At 41.8% G+C, this 20,227-nt stretch overlaps 1 protein-coding gene across 2 annotated transcripts in view; it reads left to right on the top strand.

Annotated features, from left to right (window-relative positions):
- Nucleotides 1-1,598: 1,598 nt before the first annotated feature.
- The window catches only part of CTDSPL (CTD small phosphatase like), a 111,621-nt gene continuing 92,992 nt past the window's right edge, over nucleotides 1,599-20,227 (top strand). The window contains exon 1 of one of the 2 annotated variants that reach the window (XM_070577272.1): nucleotides 1,599-1,807. In XM_070577272.1, the coding sequence (XP_070433373.1) occupies nucleotides 1,729-1,807 (79 nt within the window). In that variant the 5' untranslated portion in view covers nucleotides 1,599-1,728. The remainder of the gene's footprint in view (nucleotides 1,808-20,227) is intronic. The other variant, XM_070577271.1, reaches the window with a different exon arrangement.

Here is a 20,227-nt window from a genome sequence, read left to right as displayed (position 1 = left end):
CACGTTGCCCACCTACGTCACGCTCCACAGGCCCGCCCAAAGGCTCCTGATTGGTGGAGAGCGCGCCGAGGGCTCCCGCCCCGCCCCCGGGTCCGCCCCGCGGCGGCACTGCCCCGCCCCCTGGCGTACAAGGCTGCCTGTGTGGTTTCAAGTTGGAACAAGAAGGCGCGGGCGCGAAAGGGCTCCGACTCTCTGAGGCTGAGGGGGCACTTTCCCGTCGTGCTCAGGCTCTGGCTGTCGCCCCAGGCCTGACTGTAGCTGGCTGCTGTTCAGAAGCACAGTCCCTGCCCAGCTCGGCCCGCCACAGGCCTCTTCCTCTCCTCAGCCCAAGACCGGCTCCCCCGGCCCCCTTCTTGAAGAGCACTCGGAGATGCCCATTGCCAAGGTCCCCCTCGACGCCGACACGCCTATGTGCCAGGAGGTGGGGCCTCGAAGACCCGCCGCCCGGCACTCGGGCTCTCGGGCCCAAGGCTGATGCGGGCTCCGCCGGTGCCCCACGCCTAGAGCCTCCAGGCCGGTCCACAAACGCCTCCTCCTGACCCCGCTCGCTCCCGGGCCCCTCATCCCCGGATCCCATGGGGTTCTCCACACTCTGGGACCCTTCCGCCTCGCGCACCCCCGGCTCCCTCCGAATCTCCTGCACCTCCGGCTTCTAACTCACACCAGCGCCCGGGACCCCTCCGCGGCCTGCCTCGGTGTGAGGGACCACTCCTTAGGTGCCTCTCCCTGCGCACACCGCTGCCCTCCGCACCCACGTCCCTGACTCTTCTTTCTGAGCCCGGACGCGCCTCACCCAGCGTCTCCCCCAAGACACCCTCAAGGGACTCCCCCCACCCATCCCACACAGCTACCCCATACTCCTCCTGCCTCCTCCCCGGTAAACACCCCTCCTCAGGGTCCATCCTCACTCCCGCAGCCATGCGATCCCACCTTGGTCCCTGGGGCCCCACACCGCACACCTCGCCGAACCCTACCCGCACCCCCGCGGGCTCCTGCTTATCCTCCGCACGCCCCTCTCCCCATTCAGCTGCCAGACTCCTCCCCACATCCCTCACACCCCAGGCCCCTCACCCCACTCCTCTTCCCCTGGCACCCCCATACACTCCAGGACCCACACATCTCCCGCCAGAACCCCTCGGGAATCCCCGACACCCCAAGCCCTCACCTCACTCATCTTCCCAGGACCCCCCCAACCCCAGGGGCGCACGCCCCCTCCCGCGCTCCACTCACCGCCTCCATCTCACCCCGCACCCCTCTCCCCCCAGGCTGGCGGGCAGCGCCGGCGGCGGCGGAGGCCGGTCCCCGGGCCGGGACACACCCACCCGCCCGCCCTCCTTCTTTCCCTCGCTCCCTCCCTCCTTCCCTCCCTCTCTCCCGCCCTCCCGCCCTCGCTCCTCGCTCGCTCCTTCCCCCTCGCCCGCTCCCGCTTCCCGCGGCGCCCGGCCTCCTGCTCCGCCTCCCCGTGCGCGGCTCTCCCGGGCGCGGCTCCGGGGTTCATGGTGACGAGGCGGCGGCCGCTCGAGCCCAGCGGCGGCGGCGGCGGCGGCGGGAGCTGGGGCGCGGGCCCGGGCCGCCTCTCCCGGAGCGCGGGGCCGGGCGGCGGGCGCGCCCAGGCGGCGGCGGCGAGCGCCCCCCCGGCCCGCGGCCCCGCGCGCCCCCCGCGCCGCGCCCCCGCGCCCCTGGCTTGCGGGGGGCCGGGCCCGTGGGTGGCCGCCGCGCCGCGCACCCATGGACGGCCCGGCCATCATCACCCAGGTGACCAACCCCAAGGAGGACGAGGGCCGGGCGCCGGGCGCGGGCGAGAAAGGTGAGGAGGGGCGCGGGCGGGCGGCGGGCCGGGGGCGTGTGCGCAGCCCGCGCCGCCGGAGTTTGCTGCCGGCGCGGGCGCGGGCCTGGGGGAGGGGTGCGGCCGAGGGGGAGGGTGCGTGGGTGGGGGTGCGCCCGAGGGCAGCTGTGCGTGTGCGTGTGGCCGCCGAGCTCGTGCGAGTGTGCCTGCGCCTGCAGAGACGGTGGGAGGGTGTGTGTGCATCTCACAAGGAGGATGTGAGCGTGTGCGGGTGACCCCGGGAGGCTGCGAGTTTGTGTCTGCGCTCACGCCGACACAGAAGTTGTGAGCGTGTGTGTGCTCCTGGCGGGTTGTGAGTGTGTGTATGTGCACTTACTTACATGTTGTGTGTGTGCACCTGACCGAGAGACTGTGAGTGCGTGTTTTCCTGACAGGCTGAGTTTGTGTAGGTAGCTTGTCTAGAGGGTCATGTGTACCTGCCTAAGGGGTTGTGGAGTGTGCATGTGCCTGCCTGAGGGGGAGCCTGAGCCTGCAGAGAGGGTGTATGTGTGTTCACTGCTGACGGAGTTTGTGTGTGTGTGATTGTGTGCCTACGCCACCCAACTTGCAGATTGAATATGTTGTGTCCATCGACTGGGAGGTGGGGGGAGTGTGTGTGCACCCACATACAAGAAGACGGTGTGTGCATCTGTGCACCTGACCATGGGCCTGTGTGTGCCGTATGTGTGCACCAGTAAGGCCGTGTGCCTGAGTGTGTCTAGTTCTGCAAGTGCTCGGGGGGCGAGGCAGTGCGAAGCCATCCCCCCTTCTTGGTTCCTTGCTGTTTCGTGACACCAACCTGTTGGGAGCACTTGCAAGGCCTTCTTGGGCCCCTTTAGGGCCCAGCTCTAACCAGCACTCGTGTTGCCCTCAGGGTGCCAGCTGTGTCCCTTCCCAGAGAGCTGGCACTGTGCTGCAGCGCCTGGTTTGATTTTGGCAGATTTTGGCTCCATCACCAATTTTGGCCCCGTGACAGTCTTCTCTTTCCTTTTTGCTCTTTTTCTTTGTGTCTCTGCGCCTCTCTGAGGCTTGGTGTCCCCCTCTGTCACGTGCCCTGCTTACTGTCCTTCTAGTGAGTTGTCCTGAGGCTTCGACAGACTGTTTTGAAGGGCCAAAGAATCTGGCTTGTTTCGGTCTGGTGACTAAAGCTTGCCTCACTGTTTTGCTGCTGTGTGGCCCTGCAAACACCTGGGCTGAGGTCAGGAGCAGCCCACCAGGGCCCTCCTCTCCTCTCCAAGCCTGGCCTGGCCACAGGCAACCCTCAGGAGAGAGATTTTTTCCCCATGTGTTAGCTCCCTTGCTGTGCAAGTGGGGTGGGGTGTACAGCCCTACTGAGGAAGCGGGATGGGGGTGGGGGGACACTCCACTGCCTCTCCCTGCACAGGGACCCCTGGGCAAGCCCACAGGAAAATGCAAGAAACCACAAGAGGTGCTTTCAGACTGAGGGTTTGTCAACCCATTTGCACTTTTGTAAACCATAAACACCGTGTGTCTGCAGACTTGTTTTCTTTTGTGTAAAATTAGAATTCAAACTCCTCTCGTCATTTTCTGTGCTTTACAAAACAGGCTAAAAAATTCTACAAGAGGATTCTGCAGGTGAATCTCCATGTCTCTCTGGGGCCCAAGAGGGCAGGGCCTGCGTGGTCTGGCCTTCCTGCCATAGAGCTGTCAGTTTTTGGGGCCCTGACCTGCAGGTCATGGGCTGGGTAGGTCCCTCAGGAAGGGTTTAGAAAGAGGCATCAGGGAGGTTTGATGCCTGTGCTCCTCACCCACTGTGGACGGAGTCCTTTGTGTGATGCTTTGCCAGAGAACAGAATCCACAGCTCTTATGAGGATAGGTGTGGCATAAAGCAAGGAAATATTTGTTAGGGCCTCAGCCCTCCTGCTGCCCCCCACCTGACTCCAGGAGCAGGAGCCTCCCTAACTTTTTTTCCTTGAGCTGCTAGGCTTTTTAAAGTAGAGTCAGTCTATCCAAAATCCAAACCACGTACAAATACTCAAGGATGGTGCTTCCATTCAACTTGTTTACATTGCTTTTCATGACAATCTTTTATCGTCTTGAATAGCTTATTTTGTTTGTTTCCTAGTGTCAGCCTGGCTGGTTGTTAACTGATTAGAGGAATTCCTTACCTGCTGCTCTGGGGTGGGGTGGCCAGCTAGTCGGTGCTTCTTGCTGAAGCGTTAAAATCCTACTCGATTTAGTTTTTCACTTTAAAAAATGGAAATGTTGGTTAACTACGGTTTGGCAATAAACCTTAGAGCCAAACTCTGAAACAGCTTCTTCAGATTCGTAAACCACTAAACAGGTTCAGCAGTGTTTCTGGCTTAAGCATGTTGTTGTATTTAGATAGGCACAGTATATTTCACATAATTTTAATTTTAGGTAAACAATCATTTTGTTTTTAAATATGGGGCCTGGCATGTTGTAAGTTTTCATACTAGTAAGAAACTATTGGTTTTAAAAGTTTGCTTTCATCATTTATTCTGTAAAATAGACATAATAATGACTGCCTCTTGGGTTTGATATGAGGGTTAAATGAGATGATGTACATTAAGGACCCTGCCTGGTTCACTGGTGTGTCAGTATTCCATAAACTTTTCTTTAGGTGTAGATTTGCAGAGGAACTACTAAGTATGGGCTGTGGTGTTTTGCACGAGTTGAATTGCTTCTTGACACATTGCCACGTGGTGGTGCACCACTCAGAGATAACTGTCACTGTCAGCCTGGCCTGTCACAGGAAATTTATTTCTTAGTTGTGTTTGGTTTGATTTGATTGATAGTGTAAAGATGCAGAGACAGATAGCCCTGTGAGTTTAACTCAGCCTGCACTGCCATCTGGAAATTCACTCTTACAAATCAATAAGAAGTCAAACAATACAGTAGAAAAGTGGATGAGAGATGTGAACAAGAAAGTCATAAAAAAGGAAATCTGAATGCCTAATAAATGTATGCAGTGATGCTCCACTTCATATGAAACATTTTCATGTGTCAGCTTGGTTAAACATTTAAATGACTGACAATATTCAAAGCATATAAAAGTTTTGGGAAATGGATATTCTTAGAGACTTTTGTTCTCAAGAGAGTAAAGTACAGACTTTTTAGTGTAATTTAGTACTGAACCATTTAGGAACACATTTGGCTGCAAGTAACAGAAAACCAGACTTATCCTGCAGTTTAAATCGAGAGGAGTTTATTCTTCTAACATAACAAACAGGAGGTAGGCTAGGGCTGGCTTTGGTTCAGCAAACTCATTGATATCAGGGCTGACACCTCTGTGATTCTCTTGGCTTTCCTTTGTGTTGTAACATAGTTGCCACCCCTTCAAACACTACAGCCACCTTCAGGGCAGAGAAAAGGGACAGTGCCAGTCACGTCTTCCCTTTTACCCTGGAAAGCAAAAACGTTCCTAGGGACTACCCAGCAAACTTTTGCGGATGTTTAATTGGCCAGAACTGGGTCACATGGCCACCCCTCATTGCAAGCAAAACAAGTTTCTAGCTTTTCCAGCCTTTTTTGTGAGAGGCAGGAGAGGAAATGATTGGAAATGGGTGGGAACAGGTGTTGGTTCAGCCAATCAGCAATGTTGGCCACGCCTTCAAAGCCCCAGTTCTAATTGTGGTTTCTCTTTTAGAGAAATATCCTTGTGTGTGCCCAAAGAAATGTGTACGAGGGATTTCACTGATGGCTACACTTGCTTGCAAAAGCAAAAGTTGGAACCATCAGAAGTGTCAGCAGGCAATCAGATTATGGTACATCAATACCACAGAATACTACAAGGCAATGGAAAAAGATAAGTTAAATTAGATCTAAACATACAGACAAATTTCCAAGACATTTTAAAGGGAAAAGAGGAATTTGAAGAACAGTATAAACAGTATGAGCCTATCTTTGTAAAAAAAAAAATGTCACACACAAAACTGTACATTTGTCTAGAAATACATGGAAAATAATCTGACGGAAGGACTTCAAACTGACAACAATGATTTTTCTCTGGGGAGAAGATTGGGATGGGAAGTGAGGAAACTTTGCCTTTTTGTTTAAATATTGATGAAAATGTACCCCTGTTTTATAGGTGAAAATTTTTTTAACTAAGGAAAGAAATACCCCATAGCTGTTGGGAAGGAAATAGATAATTTAAGGGAACTGAACAAGAATAAAACAAACAAAACCCCTCAATTCATATGCAATATTAGCAAAAATTTATCAACTCCAGCTAAACAGTTAATTATTTTGTAAATTAATACATGTCCCTTGATGAAATTTCTGCAGGCAAGTTTGTTTTGGCAGATATTTTGGCCCAGGATGCTAGGTATGTTTCCCCCAAATGTTTGCAAAACTTAAGCTTAATTCAGAAAACTTTAACCTTTGGGCTGCTAACAAAATTGCAAAAATACAGCAAGGAGACTCTTGGAAACAGTAGTTATTTCAGATGCCAGAACAGATTTGAAGTAGATTCAGTTTGATTAACTTTTTAAAATTCTACTTTTTATTTGGAGATAACTGTAGATTTACATGCAGTTGTAAGAAATCACACAGAGATCCCCAGTCCTCTCTACCCCCACCCCTAATATTAATATCTTGCAGAACTATAGTACAAAATCAGGATGTTGACATTGGTATAGTCAAGATACAGAAAAATTCCACCACCGGGCTGATGCCTCATGGTGCCCTTTTATAACCACACCTACTTCCCTCCCATCCCCACCCTGTCCTTAGCCCGTTGGCAACCACTAGTCTGTTCTTCATTTCTAAAATTTTGTCATTTTAGGAATGTATATAAATAAAATCAAACAATATGTGATCTTTTAGAATTGGCTTTTTTTGCTCAGCATAATTCTCTGGATTCTCATCCATGTTGTTGCTTGTATTAATAGTTTGTTCTTTTTTTATTACCAAGTAGTATTCCATGATGTGGTATACCACAGTTTGTTTAATCATTCACTCTTTGAAGGACATCTGGATTATTTCTGGGTTTGGGCTTTTGGATAAAGCTGCTATAAACATTAGTAGGCAGGGTTTTGTGTAAACATAAGTCTTCATTTCTCTAGGATAAATACCCAGGCATACAATTGCTGGGTTATATGGTAGTTACATATCTACATTTTTTTTTTTTTAAGATTTTATTTTTTCCTTTTTCTCCCCAAAGCCCCCCAGTACATAGTTGTATATTGTTCGTTGTGGGTCCTTCTAGTTGTGGCATGTGAGACTGCTTCAGCGTGGTTTGATGAGCAGTGCCATGTCCATGCCCAGGATTCGAACCAACGAAACACTGGGCCGCCTGCAGCGGAGCGCGCAAACTTAACCACTCGGCCAAGGGGCCAGCCCCTACATATCTACATTTTTAAGAAACTACCAAACTGTTTTCCAGAGTAACTGTACCATTTTACATTCTCACTAACACTGTATGAGTGATCCAGTTTCTTTGCATCTTCACCAGCATTTGATGTTTTCACTATTTTTCTTCATATTAGCCATTCTGGTAAGCGTAGTAGTATTTAATTGTGCTTTTAATTTGCATTTCCCTGATGGCTAATGATATTAAACATTTTTTCATGTGCTATTTTCCTTCCGTGTATCTTCTTTGCTGAGATATCCCTCCATATCTTTCACCTGTATTCTAATTAGATATATTTTTTTTTAATACTGAGTTCTGAGAATTCTTTATATATTCTAGATGTTAGTCCTTTGTCAGATATGTGGTTTGCAAATACTTTCCCCTTATCTGTAACTTATCTTTTCATCCTCCTAACAGGGTCTTTTGCAGAGCAAAAGTTTTTAATTTTTATAAGATACAGTAGATCAGTTTTTCCTTTTATTGATCATGCTTTTGATGTCAAGTTTAAGAACTGTTTGCCTAGCACTACGAGATCTCAAAGATTTTATCCTGTTCTTTTTCCAAAAGTTTTGTAGTTTTGCATTTTACATTTAAGACTATGATCCATTCTGAGGTAGTTTTTTTATGAGAGACTTAGGTTCAGTTTTTTGCCTTTGGGTGTCTAATCGCTTTAGCTACATTTGTTGGAAAGGCTATCTTTCCTTTTTTGAAGTTCTTTTGCATCTCGGTGAAAAATCTGTTCGGCATATTTGTGTGGGTCTCTTTTTGAGTTCTATATTTTGTTCCACTGATCTGTGTGTCTGTACCTCTGCCTATACTGCACAGTCTTGATTACTGTAGCTATATATTAAATCTTGAAATAGAATAGACTGATTCCTCCAACTTTTCTTCTTTTTCAAAATTGTTTTAGCTGTTCTAGTTCCATTGTCTTTCTATATAAATTTTATAATGATCTCATCTATAGCTACAAGAAATCTTGCTGAGATGTTGATAGAAATTGAATTAAACCTGTATATCAGTTTGGGGAGAATTGACATCTATACTGTGTTGAGTCTTCCAATGTGTTAACACAGTATGTCTCTCCATTTATTTAAAGAGTCTTTGATTCTTTATCAGGGTCGTATAGTTTTCAGCTTACAAGTACTGTTTAATATTTTGTTAGATTTGCATCTAAGTGTTTTTTCTTTAAGTTGTATTATATTTTTAATTTTAGTGTCCAAATATTCAGTGCTAGTATATAGAAATACACTTTTTTTTTTTTTTTGTATCCTGTGACCTTGCTGAGCTCACTTTTTGGTTGTAAGAGGCTTTGTAGATTTCTTGGGGTTTTTTACATAAACAAACATGTCATCAAATAACATATTTCTTCATTTCTGATTTGCCTGCCTTTTATTTCTTTTTCTTGTATTATTGCACTGATTAGAACTTCCAAAAGTATGTTGAATAGAAGTGGTGAGAATGGACATCCTTGCCTTGTTCCCAGTGGGAAAACATTCAGTCTTTTACCATTAAGTATAATGTCAACTGTAGGTTTTTTTGTAGATGTCTTTATCAGGTTGAGGAAGTTCTGTATTCTGATTTTTCTGAGAGTTTTTATTAAGAATCGATGTGGAATTTTGTCATGTGATTTTTCTGCATCAATTGATATAATCATGTGAGTTTTCATCTTTAGCCTGTTATTGTGGTAGATTACACTGAAGGATTTTGTGTGTGTGTAAGGAAGATTGACCCTGAGCTAACATCTGCTGCCAATCTTCCTCTTTTTGCCTGAGGAAGAGTGTCCCTGAGCTAACATCTGTGCTAATCTTCCTCTATTTTTGTATGTGGGTCACCACCACAGCATGGCTTGATGAGTGGTGTATGTCCACCCCCAGTATCCAAACCCGCGAACCTTGGGCTGCTGAAGCAGAGTGTGCCAGCTTAACCACTATGCCACCAGGCAGCCCCACATTGATGGATTTTTGAATGTTGAACCAGCCTTGCATCCCTAGAAAACCTGATGATTGTGGTATATAATTCTTCTTATGTATTGATGCATTCTATTTGCTGATATTCTGTTAAGGATTTTTGCATCTGTATTCATGAGTGATACTGGTCTGTAGTTTTCTTTTTTGGCATTATCTGGCTTGGTATCAGCTTCATAAAATAAATTGGGAAGTGTTTTCTCTTTTCTGGAAGAGATTGTGTAGAATTGGTGTTAATTCTCTAGTGAAATCATCTGAGCCTGGAGATTTCTTTTGGGGGCAGTTTTTAAACTAAAAATTGAATTTCCTTAATAGTTGTAGAGCTATTCAGATTATCTCTTTCTTATTGAGTAAGTTGTTGGGGTCTTGTTTTTCAAGATTTGATCCATTTCATCTGAGTTGACAAATTTATGTGCAGAGTTGTTTGTAGTAGTATTCTCTTATTGCCTGTTTGATGCCTGCAGGGTCTGAAGTGATAGCCCCTGTTTCAGTATCCCTGTTAGCAATATCCCCTGTTTCATTCCTAATGTTGGTAAGTTGTGTCTTATTTTTTTTGTCACTCTTGCTAGAAGTTTCTGAATTTTCTTGACCTTTACAAAGAACCAGCTCTGTTTCATTGATTTTTCTCTATTACTTTTATGTTTTCAACTTCATTGATTTCTATTCTTTTCTTTATTATTTCCGTCCTTTTGCTTGATTTGGCTTTATTTTGCTCTTTTTCTAGGTTCTTGGAGGTTGGAGGGGAGCTTAGATTATTGATTTGAGACTTTTTTCCTTTCCTAATGTATACAGCTAGTGCTACAGATTTTTCTCTTAGCGCTACTTTTTTTTTTTTAAGATTGGTACCTGAGCTAACATCTGTTGCCAATTGTTTTCTTTTTTTTTTCCTTCTTCTCCCCAAAGTCCCCCCAGTACAAAGTTGTTTATTCTAGTTGTAGGTCCTTCTGGTTCCGCCGTGTGGCACACCATCTCAGGATGGCTTGATGAGCGGTGCTACATCCCTGCCCAGGATCTGAACTGGGGAAACCCTGGGCCACCGAAGCGGAGCGTGTGAGCTGAACTGCTGTCTTTACCACTGGGCAATGGTGAAAGCCCTGACTCTTCCTATTCCTCCTCTGGTACCACCCCAGCGGGGAGAGGAGGAGCACTTCGATACTGCTGGATAAGGAGGAAAGTCCAAGCTAGCCGTGTGTTTTCCACTGACACTGCTGGGAGAAGAAGGGACTCATTACCAGCTGTTGGAGATGGAAGTCTCTGCTCCTTACTTGGTCTTCTCTGACACTACTCCAGCAGGGTTGATGGGTGCCTCCTTACACCCTGATGAGGGTGGAATTCTAGGTGCCCATTGGATTTTGCTGGCGTGGGTGGGGATGTATGCATAAGCTTTGGTCTTAACACCAAAATTCTAGATCAGAGCTCATTAATATCCTGATTTAAATGTATTTTTAATCTAATATTCTTTTTGATTGGCAAGCATGTTTAAACCCATATCTTATCTTTCACTTTATTTCTCAATTAAGAAAGCATCCATTTAAGCAGATAAAAATGTCTTCATGGGGTAAACACAAAGGAGCTTACCTCTGGTTTTGGCACTTATGACCACCAGACAGGACTTGCTGGCCAGTGACTAGAAAAGTCTGCTTCCAGTCTGTGCTGCCCCAGGAGTAGGTCTGAGGGCTCCAGAAACTTGCCCCAGGCTGTGCTTGACTGGAGTGGCCCAGGTTAGAGGGGAACCCCATTCTCAGTGGCAGCACTGGGTTTTCAGGAGGGAACCACACAGCTTCAAGTTTAATTCTGAGATTTTTGTTTTTCTTCTAGTTTTATTGAGATATAATTGATATACAGCACTATTTAAGTTTAAGATGTACAGCATAATAACTTGACATGTGTGTATATTGTGAAGTGATTACCATAATCAGTTTAGTTAACATCTATCACCTCATATAGTTACAAAAAAATTTGTTTTCCTTATGATGAGAACGTATAGGACTTACTCTTTTAGCAGCTTTCAAATATACCATACAGCATTGTTAACTATAGTCATCCTGCTGTATGTTACATTCCTAGTACTTACTTACCTTGTAACTGAAGGTTTGTACCTTTTGAGCACCTTTCTCCAATTACCCTGCCCCTCTCCCCCTGCCTCTGGCAGCCACAAATCTGCTCTCTTTTTCTTTGAATTTGGAGGGGTTTTTTTAGATTCCACATGTAAGTGAGGCCATATAGTAATTTGTCTTTCTCTGTCTGACTTATTTCACTTAGCATAATGCCCTCAAGGTCCATCCATGTTATCACGAATGACAAGATTTCCTTCTTTTTTATGATTGAATAATATTCCATCATGTATATACACCAAGTCCTCTTTATCCTTTCATCTGTCAGTGGATGCTTTGGTTGTTTCCATGTCTTGGTTATTGTAAATAATGTTGCAGTGAACATGGGGGTGCAGATATCTCTTTAAGATAATGATTTTGTTTCCTTTGGATATGTACCAAGAAGGAAAGTAAATGGCTCTTTTTCTTTTAGTGCTGTTGGGGATGGGGGATAGTGGGTACGTGACAGTGCCAGTGGATTCTCTGGGTCCTTTCATCCAAGAACTGGCAGAGGTCAGAAAACACTCTAGCCACAAATGATTCTAGATTTAAACGTACATGTATATATATATGTATGTTTTGTTTTGTTTTTTTACTTCCTTTGACAGTAATGCATGGTGCCAAGTTCAGCAGCCTATATCTACTAAAAAAGGCAATGTAGGAATCTCTTGGGTAATGTTGAAGGTATAATATATACCTTAGATGTTAAATCTTGATTTATCAAACATTTAAAATTCAATATTTTTAATGACCTATCTTTCTTTTAAAAATCTACTTTCTTTAAATAGTTGCTTTCCTTTAATCTTTTAACATTCATTTTCGTGTTTTTTTAAATGAGGATGTGTATTCAGTGCTTTATTTAAAATAAAATTAAGCAAATATTTGCCTTTATGGCTTTGAAATAACATTGCATAATAGAGCAAAGGCTTAAGAACTGCTTGTAGCACTGGGTTGAGATGTGGACATTTTGTATTTGGAATCAAGACGGAAAACACTGGTGGCATGGTTCTCTGAAACCAGGGCCTAATAAATAGTGGTCTTTATGGATGCTAAGGATTATGTAATCACCTAAGTAATAGCTCATTTTGATTCTGAGTAGCTGCTTTAAGTTAAAAATTGAAAGGTTTCTTTGTAATTATAATTTGTACTAAGGATATTTGCCAAAATGTCTTAAAATCCTGGTTCTTAAAGCACTTTAAAAACTGAAAAGAAGTAGCTTAACTTTTGATGACGGATACTATTCTTACCTTTCAAAATTAGTATTTAACTTAAGCTTTCAATGTTTCAGGGTATCTTGAGGAACAAACTACACCACCTTGTCAACATGGCTTGAATAAATGTAGCCTTTGAGTACCAAAGAGAAGTCAGTATTCCAGTACGAATTCATACTGTACTTTAAATAGTATATAATATCGCCTTCTGCATTCTGATGAAGATGCAGCTTTCATGCTTAGCATATCACAAATTTGTTCTAAGTATTTGGCTCACTTATGTTCAAGTCAGAAACCATTGACTTTAATTTCATAGACTTCAGTCAAAGCCATGTTTTCTCTCCCCTTTTTGAGGAAACACCTCAACACACTCATTTTTGTTTTGGTTAGAACAAATACATTTCATAGCAGTCATCAAACAACTGTACCGTCTGAGTAGCTATTAACTCTGTCAAATGTATAAGAACTTATTGGTGAGCGTTAGTTTTTCTACTCCACGGTATATCCTGTATCACTACCACAGGCCTGATTTCTCTCCTTGGATTTAAGTTTAATTTTTTTTATTGACATAAATTTGCGTACAATAAAAATCATTCTTTTTGGTGTAACCCAAGGTTACAGAGTTCTGTGAGTTTTGACAAACTCCTGTGTAACCACCTCCACAATCTAGATAGAGAATATTTCCATCACTCTCAAAATATTCTGTTTCCCTTTGCAGTTATCCTCCCTCCACACTCAGCCCCCAACAACGGCTGATCTTTTCTCTTCCCCATCCTTTTTTTGCCTTTTCCAGAATGTCATGTAAATGGAATTATGCAGTATGTAGCCTTTAGAGTTTGGCTTCTTTCACCTATCATAATGCTTGTGAAATTGATCCATGGTTGTGTGTATCAGTAGTTTGTTCCTATTTATTACTAAGTAGTATTCAATTGCGTGGATGTACCACAGTTTGAAAGTGTATGTTTAACTTTATAAAAAAACTGCCAGACTGTTTTCCAAAGTAGCAGTACCATTTTGCATTTCCCCCAGCAGTATATAACAGTTCCAGTTGCTCTGCATCCCTGTCAATACTTAGCATTGTCAATTTTTTATTTTAGTCATTCTAGTGGATATCTAATGGTATCTTGTCATGGTTTTAATTTGTATTACAAATAAACAACTGAGAGTGCTGAGATTCTTTTTATGTGCTTGTGTGCCATTTAAATAAATTCTTTGGTAAGGTATCTGTTTAAATTGTTGCCCATTTTTTAAAATTTGGATTGTTTAGTTTCGTATTATTGAGTTTGAGGGATCTTTATATATTCTAGATACAAGTTCTTTGTTGCATATGTGTTTTCTAAGTATTTTCTCCTAGTCTCTTGATTTGTCTTTTCATTCTCTTAGCAATGTCTTTTATTTTCTAAATTTTTTTTATTGTGGTAAAATGCACATAACATGAAATTTACCATCTTAACCATTTTTAAGTGTACAATCCAGTGGTGTTAAGTACAGTTATATTGTTCTGCAACTATCACTACCATCCATCTCCAGAACTCTTTTCATCTTTCAAAATTGAAACTTTGTACCCATTAAACAATAACTCCCCATTCCCACTTTCCACAGCCCTTGGCAACCACCATTCTACTTTCTGTCTCTGATTTTGACTATCCTAGCTACCTCATATAAGTGGAATCATACAGTATTTGTCTTTTTATGACTGGCATATTTCACTTAGTGTAATGTCCACAAGGTGATCCACGTTGCAGCATATGTCAGAATTTCCTTCCTTTTTAAAGCCAAATAATATTCCATTGTGTGTGTGTATGTATGTGTGTGTGTGTATATATTGTATATACATATATTTTGTATATGTTATATATTTACATATGTGATATATAAAAAAATACCACATTTTATGTATTTATTCATTTGTCAGTGGACCACTTGGGTTGCTTCCGTGTTTTAGCCATTGTGAATAATGCTGCTGTGAACATGGGTGTACAAATATCTGTTTGAGTCTCTGCTTTCAGTTCTTTTGCATACATACCCAGAAGTGGAATCCTGCATCATATGGTAATGTTGTGTTCCACAGTGGCTGTACCATTTTACATTCCCACCAAGTACACAAGGTTTCCAATTTTATTCTTACTGATATTTGTTATTTTCTTTTTGATAGTAGCTGTCTTAATGGGTGTGAGGTGTTAACGATGTTTTCAAACAGCAGAAATTGAGGTTTATTTGTTTGCTAAGGATGTCCAATCATTTCCACATCATTTATTGAAAGGACCGTCCTTTCTCTATTGTATTGCCTTTGAACCTTTAGTATTAAAAATTAATTGACTGTATATATGTGGGTCTATTTCTGGACTCTATTCTCTCCTAAAATTTTGATCAGTCTCCTTAATGTGAAGTGGTGTTAATCTTAATATAGTACCAGCCCTCCCTCAGAAGTAAATTTTTGGTCATGATTTAAGCAGAATAGAAGACCGAGACATTTTACAATCTGGCAGAGCAGATTTACTCTGCATTTTGCAGTGAGGGGGGCTCTGAAAGACAAAAACTCTGACTTTCTCTACTCTTTTTTTTAGAAACTTACCCAAACAGATTTTTTACAGTATATCTTTTTCGTGTTTAAAATTAGGGCTGAGAGTGCTTCTAATCTTGAGTATACTTCTGCAGAAAACTAATACAAAAGTACAAGATAAGATAAATAAGCATTTGAGTTTAAAATATAGTCTCCCATAGTTATACAATAGTATAAAAATAACGACTATCTTGATGGAGTCTAAAAGAACAAAGGAATAGAATATCACTAGAACAGAAGTACATGTCCTGGAGCCCCAGCTCTGCAGGGAGGGCCTGGGCTCTGAAGGGTGTGGAGGACACCTTTCAGCCTGTCCACAAGTGTCTGCAGAAATAAATGACGTGCTTATACTACCTGAAACAAACAGGAAGAGCTGGGCTCATTCACTGGGTAGCTTAAATTCGTTTACCACCAGGTAAGTAAACCAGGTGAAACTTTCCTAAGGATGAAGTCCTCATCCAGGAAGTGTGACCCAGTTTATATAGAGATCACAGTTCTCTTTGCTACTAATGTTAAGACATCACTTAGAAAATAATGTAGAGATGATCAGAGTCTCAGAGGTAGGAAAGACTGGGCAAATGGCTAACATTCTTTTCTGTCTTCTTACCTCCTGTCTGGGCTCTCATTCCAGTTCTTCCTCTGTGAGGCTGCTGTTTATAAATGTCTAAAGCACAGCTCTGATCATACTGCTGCCTGCTTAAAGCTGTTTCTCAGTGGTTCCCCACTGGCACCAAGATAAAAACACGACATTTTATAGCCTGTGGCCCTTCACGGACTGACCCTAGACCATCTTTAGGGCCTCCTGTCCCGAGATCCCCTTCCGCACTGTAATCAACCACTTGCTGAGCCCAAACATGCTGTACTTTTTTATTCCACTGTGCATGTAATGGTTCCTCTTACTGGGATGGCTTTTCCTTTATGTGCCCAATGGATTCTTATGTGTCTTCTAAGATCCAGCTCAAGCATCACCTTCTTCTGATAACTTCCTGCACTGTGTGATAGAGTATAATGTTGAAGAGCATAGGCTTGGATTTGAATTCCAGCTCCATCACTTACGAGTTGTGTGAACTTTGACGAATTACTTAACCTCTCTGAGCCTTGATTTATGGTAGTAAATACCTCATAGGGTTGTTAAATAATATTATATATATATGTATAGTACATATACATAGGATTAAATAATTTTATATATGTATGCAGAGTACATATCAAAGTACATAAGTATTTAATAAGCATTTCATCTTATTAATGTTATATCTAATTCATTTATTCAGTAAACATTTATTGACCACCCACTACGTGCTTCACCCATACCAAGTGCTTGGGATGCATAGATGAATGAGACCTGGCCATGTATTTGAGGTGCTCAACAAGAGTTCTTTAACAAGAGAATATGCAAAGAGCCATGGAAGCTACCATTTATTTTATGACTACTATATGCCAAATATTTTACATGTGTAGCTCATTTCATCTTCCAACAACCTTAAGATGTAGGTATTGTAATCCCTGTTTTACATCTGTGGAAACTGGGTCTCAAAGAAGTTAAGTAACTTCCCTATATGATGTAGCTATGTGCCTACCAAATAGTAGAGCCAAGAGTTAAACCAGTCTGTCTGACTCTGTTGAAAGGAAGCTTAGAAATATTTGGAGACTATCATAAGCCCTTTGAGATTTACATCTTGAAAGATAGCAGCCATATTTTTCCAAAAGATGCTTCTTTCTGCTTCTGCCAGAGGCAGCATATTTAACAGAATAAATTCTAGGGCTCACTCAAGTTGACAGGCCACATTTTCTTACAATACGTGTTCTGTTATTTATGTAACAAATTCTGTTTCCTTGAGTCTTGCTATTAACTCTTAACGCTTTTCATATTCATTTGTATACCATGAATAGTAGAAATCAGAGAAGTTAAAATTCATAGTAAAGGTCAAGAATCCAATAGCTGCTACCTCTAAAATTCTGGAATAAGTGGTAGGCTTCACTCTTATCACCTTCACACTATTTCTAGTTATGTAACTACATAAAAGTGGAATTTTAAGATGTTTTAAGAAGGGAAAGGTGCTAAGAATGCTCTTAAAGGTGCTTGAATCCCATTGTATTGGTCAGAGTTCTTACACAGAACCCGCTTAAACTATTTTAGACAGAAAGGAGTTTGTCAAAAGATTTTAGTGCTTTGTAGACCCTCTGGTATGGCCAAAGAATTAGATTTGCCTTTTTCACAGCCAGGAAACAATGTTTAACTACACCTTAGAACTATTCTAGTAAAATATACTCTTGTCCCCACCTGCTGATGGTTCAGCTTAGAAGCATCACCATAGCAGTACTTGTCTTCCTTTAAACTTGGGGCTCATTTTCTAGGAACCACTAGAAATAAAAGGAAGCCAATTTTTATAGGCCTGTTTGATTCTCTTTAGCTACATACTCATTTGAGGAGCTGGGGTGAGATCTAGTTTGAAAAGATCTCATAAAAAGAAAATCCTAGATAAATAAGTTGAGGCATGTTCAAACAACGAAATCATATACAGCTTAAATTAAAAGGAATAGACTAAAGCCACACATATAAACATGGCTAAAATTTAAAAATGTAATGTTGAACAAAAAAGCAAGTTCCATAATAATGCATACAGTGTGATACCATACATATAAAGTTTGAAAACATGCAAAAATAGTTTGTATATAGTATATGGATATATGTGTGTATTGTAAAACTACAAAAACATCCTTAGGAATGATGAGTAGCAAATTCATAATAGTGGAGGGGGAGGAGAGGAAGTGGGATCAGGGAAGGGTACACAGGTTCTTTAATGTTTTGTTTTTTATGAACTATTTTCTTGAGACAAATACCACAAAATGTTAAGATATGCTAGATCTGGATAGTTGGGTAGCTCAATATATAGTTATTTGTTGTATTTATTTTCTGTACGTTTAAATATTTCATAATCGAAAATGTTAATCCTGGGATTTAATTGAGTATTAAGATAAATTTTTAAAAATATTACCTTCTTTACATAGAGATAAATTTAAAAGTGGTAAAAATACAGTCATTGAATTTAGTCGGTTCTTTTCCCAATAGGAGAGTGTTCAGGAAGATATCCAAAAAACTTGGTCATTGAGCTTTCCAAAGGGAGTTCAAGTGATCCTCATTGCTAGCTCAAGCTGTGCCAGGTATGCAAGCTGGAGTCAGCTCACACCCCAGTCCTGTTATGTTTCTCTCAGGTGACCTTCCGGAGGGTGTCATGAGTGCTTGGTCTGGAGCCAAGTTGGCTTTGTGTAAAGTGCTGGCCACAAAAGCCCAGGTTGGTTTAAAGTGTTTTATTTACAAATGTGTAGTCAAATAGCCTGGGTGTCATCAAAGGAATGGTTTGCTTGATTTGCCAATGCTACCCCATTATTGTGGGAATTTATTTTGGGAATAAAGGAACTGAAATGTTTAGTCAAGTCTTTTATATTAAGCAAAGTAAAATCATATTGGAAGGAGAACAAAGAGATGTGTGAAATGCAAAATCGAGTGGAGTCATCGTAAAAGAAATCAACTGAAGACCTGTGCATCCCCAGCACAGAGGCCCTCAATAAGGCTTTGAACTGGTGAGATTTCCATTTGGACTGGAGTTCTGGTTCCCCAGTGATCTAGGCTGCCTCCAAGCACTGTTTTTTTTAGTGCAGAGATTTTTAACCTGGAGTCCACAGATCCCCAAGTGGCCTGTGAATAGAGTTCAGGGAGTCCATCAACTTGGTTAGGAAAAGATATTACATCTTAATTTTCATTGACCTCTAACTAAAACTTCCCATTTTTCTCAGTTATGCAGGTAACTAACAACAAACCACAGTAGTATTAACAGTGCCTGTAACTTTATCATCATGTCCAAAAGAGATTGGCCTGTGATTTTCTTCTCTTTAAATGTCCTTGTGAGATTTTGGTATCAAGGTTATGCTGGTCTCAAAAAACAAATTGGAGGATTTTATTCTCTAGTGGAATTTGTGTAAGGTTGGTGTTATTTCTTCTGTAAATATTTAGTAGAATACATTGGTGAAGCCCTTCGAGGCTTGGAATTTCTTTTTGGGAAGGTTTTTAAATACAGATTTAATTTACTTAATAGATACAGAACTATTATGATTTTCTGTTTTTTCTCATATAAGTTTTGGCAAGTTTCTTTGTCCTAGGAATTTGTCCATCTCATCTACGTTTTCAAAATAATGGGTGAAAGTTGTTCAAAATATCCTCTTATCTTTTTAGTGTTTGTAGAATCTGTAATGCTGTCCTCTTGTTCATTCTTGGTATTATTTAGGTAAAATTTTTAAACATTGACACAAGTCAGGGTTCTTAAGGGGTTAGGAAAATGACAGCCATTGGTAGGAGTTTAAAGTAGTACAACCTTTCTGGAAGACTGTTTTGCAGTGTAAATCAAACATAAAATATGAGTATGTTTTATCCAACAACCCCTTTTAAGGAATTTGCCATAAATAATTTCATGAATGCAAAAATATTCAAGACAGCATTATCTATAGCAGCAAAAAACAAACAAACAAAAATCTGGAAAGGAATCAGTAGGGTAGGGGACAGGTAAATAATTGTGTCATTAACATTCACTGCAATACCTTTTATAGTCACAAAACATAGGATATTGGCATGGAAAAGTGCTAGGGAGATATTGTTAGTTACAAAAAGCAAGTCACAGAAGTGCATGTACAGTGTAGCCTCTTCTATATTAAATACGCACTTCTATATGTGAATGTGTACATAGAAAATAATTTGGAAGCATGGTCACCAAATTTCTAACAGTGATTATCTATGGGTGGTAGCATGTTGGGTAAGAGTTATTTTCTTTTTGCTGTTCTGTATTGTTTAAAATGTTTGCATGAACATGCATCATTTCTACAAAAATAGCAAAACTTTCTAAAGAGCTTGGCAGTAGGGAGAAGATGAGAGGGTGGTAGGGGAGAGGAGTGTGGTGTTAAAGCATTTTTCTTGCCTGATGGAGAACAACCAGGGAAGGAGAACTTGAAGCTCCAGAAAGAAGGAATTATCAATTGAGTAAATCTTTTAGAAAGACAAGGCCTGAACTCACACACAGAAGTTAGCCTTAAAATGGCAGGACATTTTTTCTCAGAAAGAAGGAAAAGATGGTTGGAGATATGGAGAAGTGCAGAACTGAAGAGAAGGGAAAATAAAAATGTTCTTAACTCATTGATGCCAATTTCCTAGTGAAATGGGAGGTAAGACCATTTGCCAAGAGT

The sequence above is a fragment of the Equus przewalskii genome, chromosome 15 (genome assembly GCF_037783145.1).
Source record: "Equus przewalskii isolate Varuska chromosome 15, EquPr2, whole genome shotgun sequence".
NCBI classification, from domain to species: Eukaryota; Metazoa; Chordata; class Mammalia; order Perissodactyla; family Equidae; genus Equus; species Equus przewalskii.
This window is presented reverse-complemented; position numbering and strand designations above follow the sequence as displayed.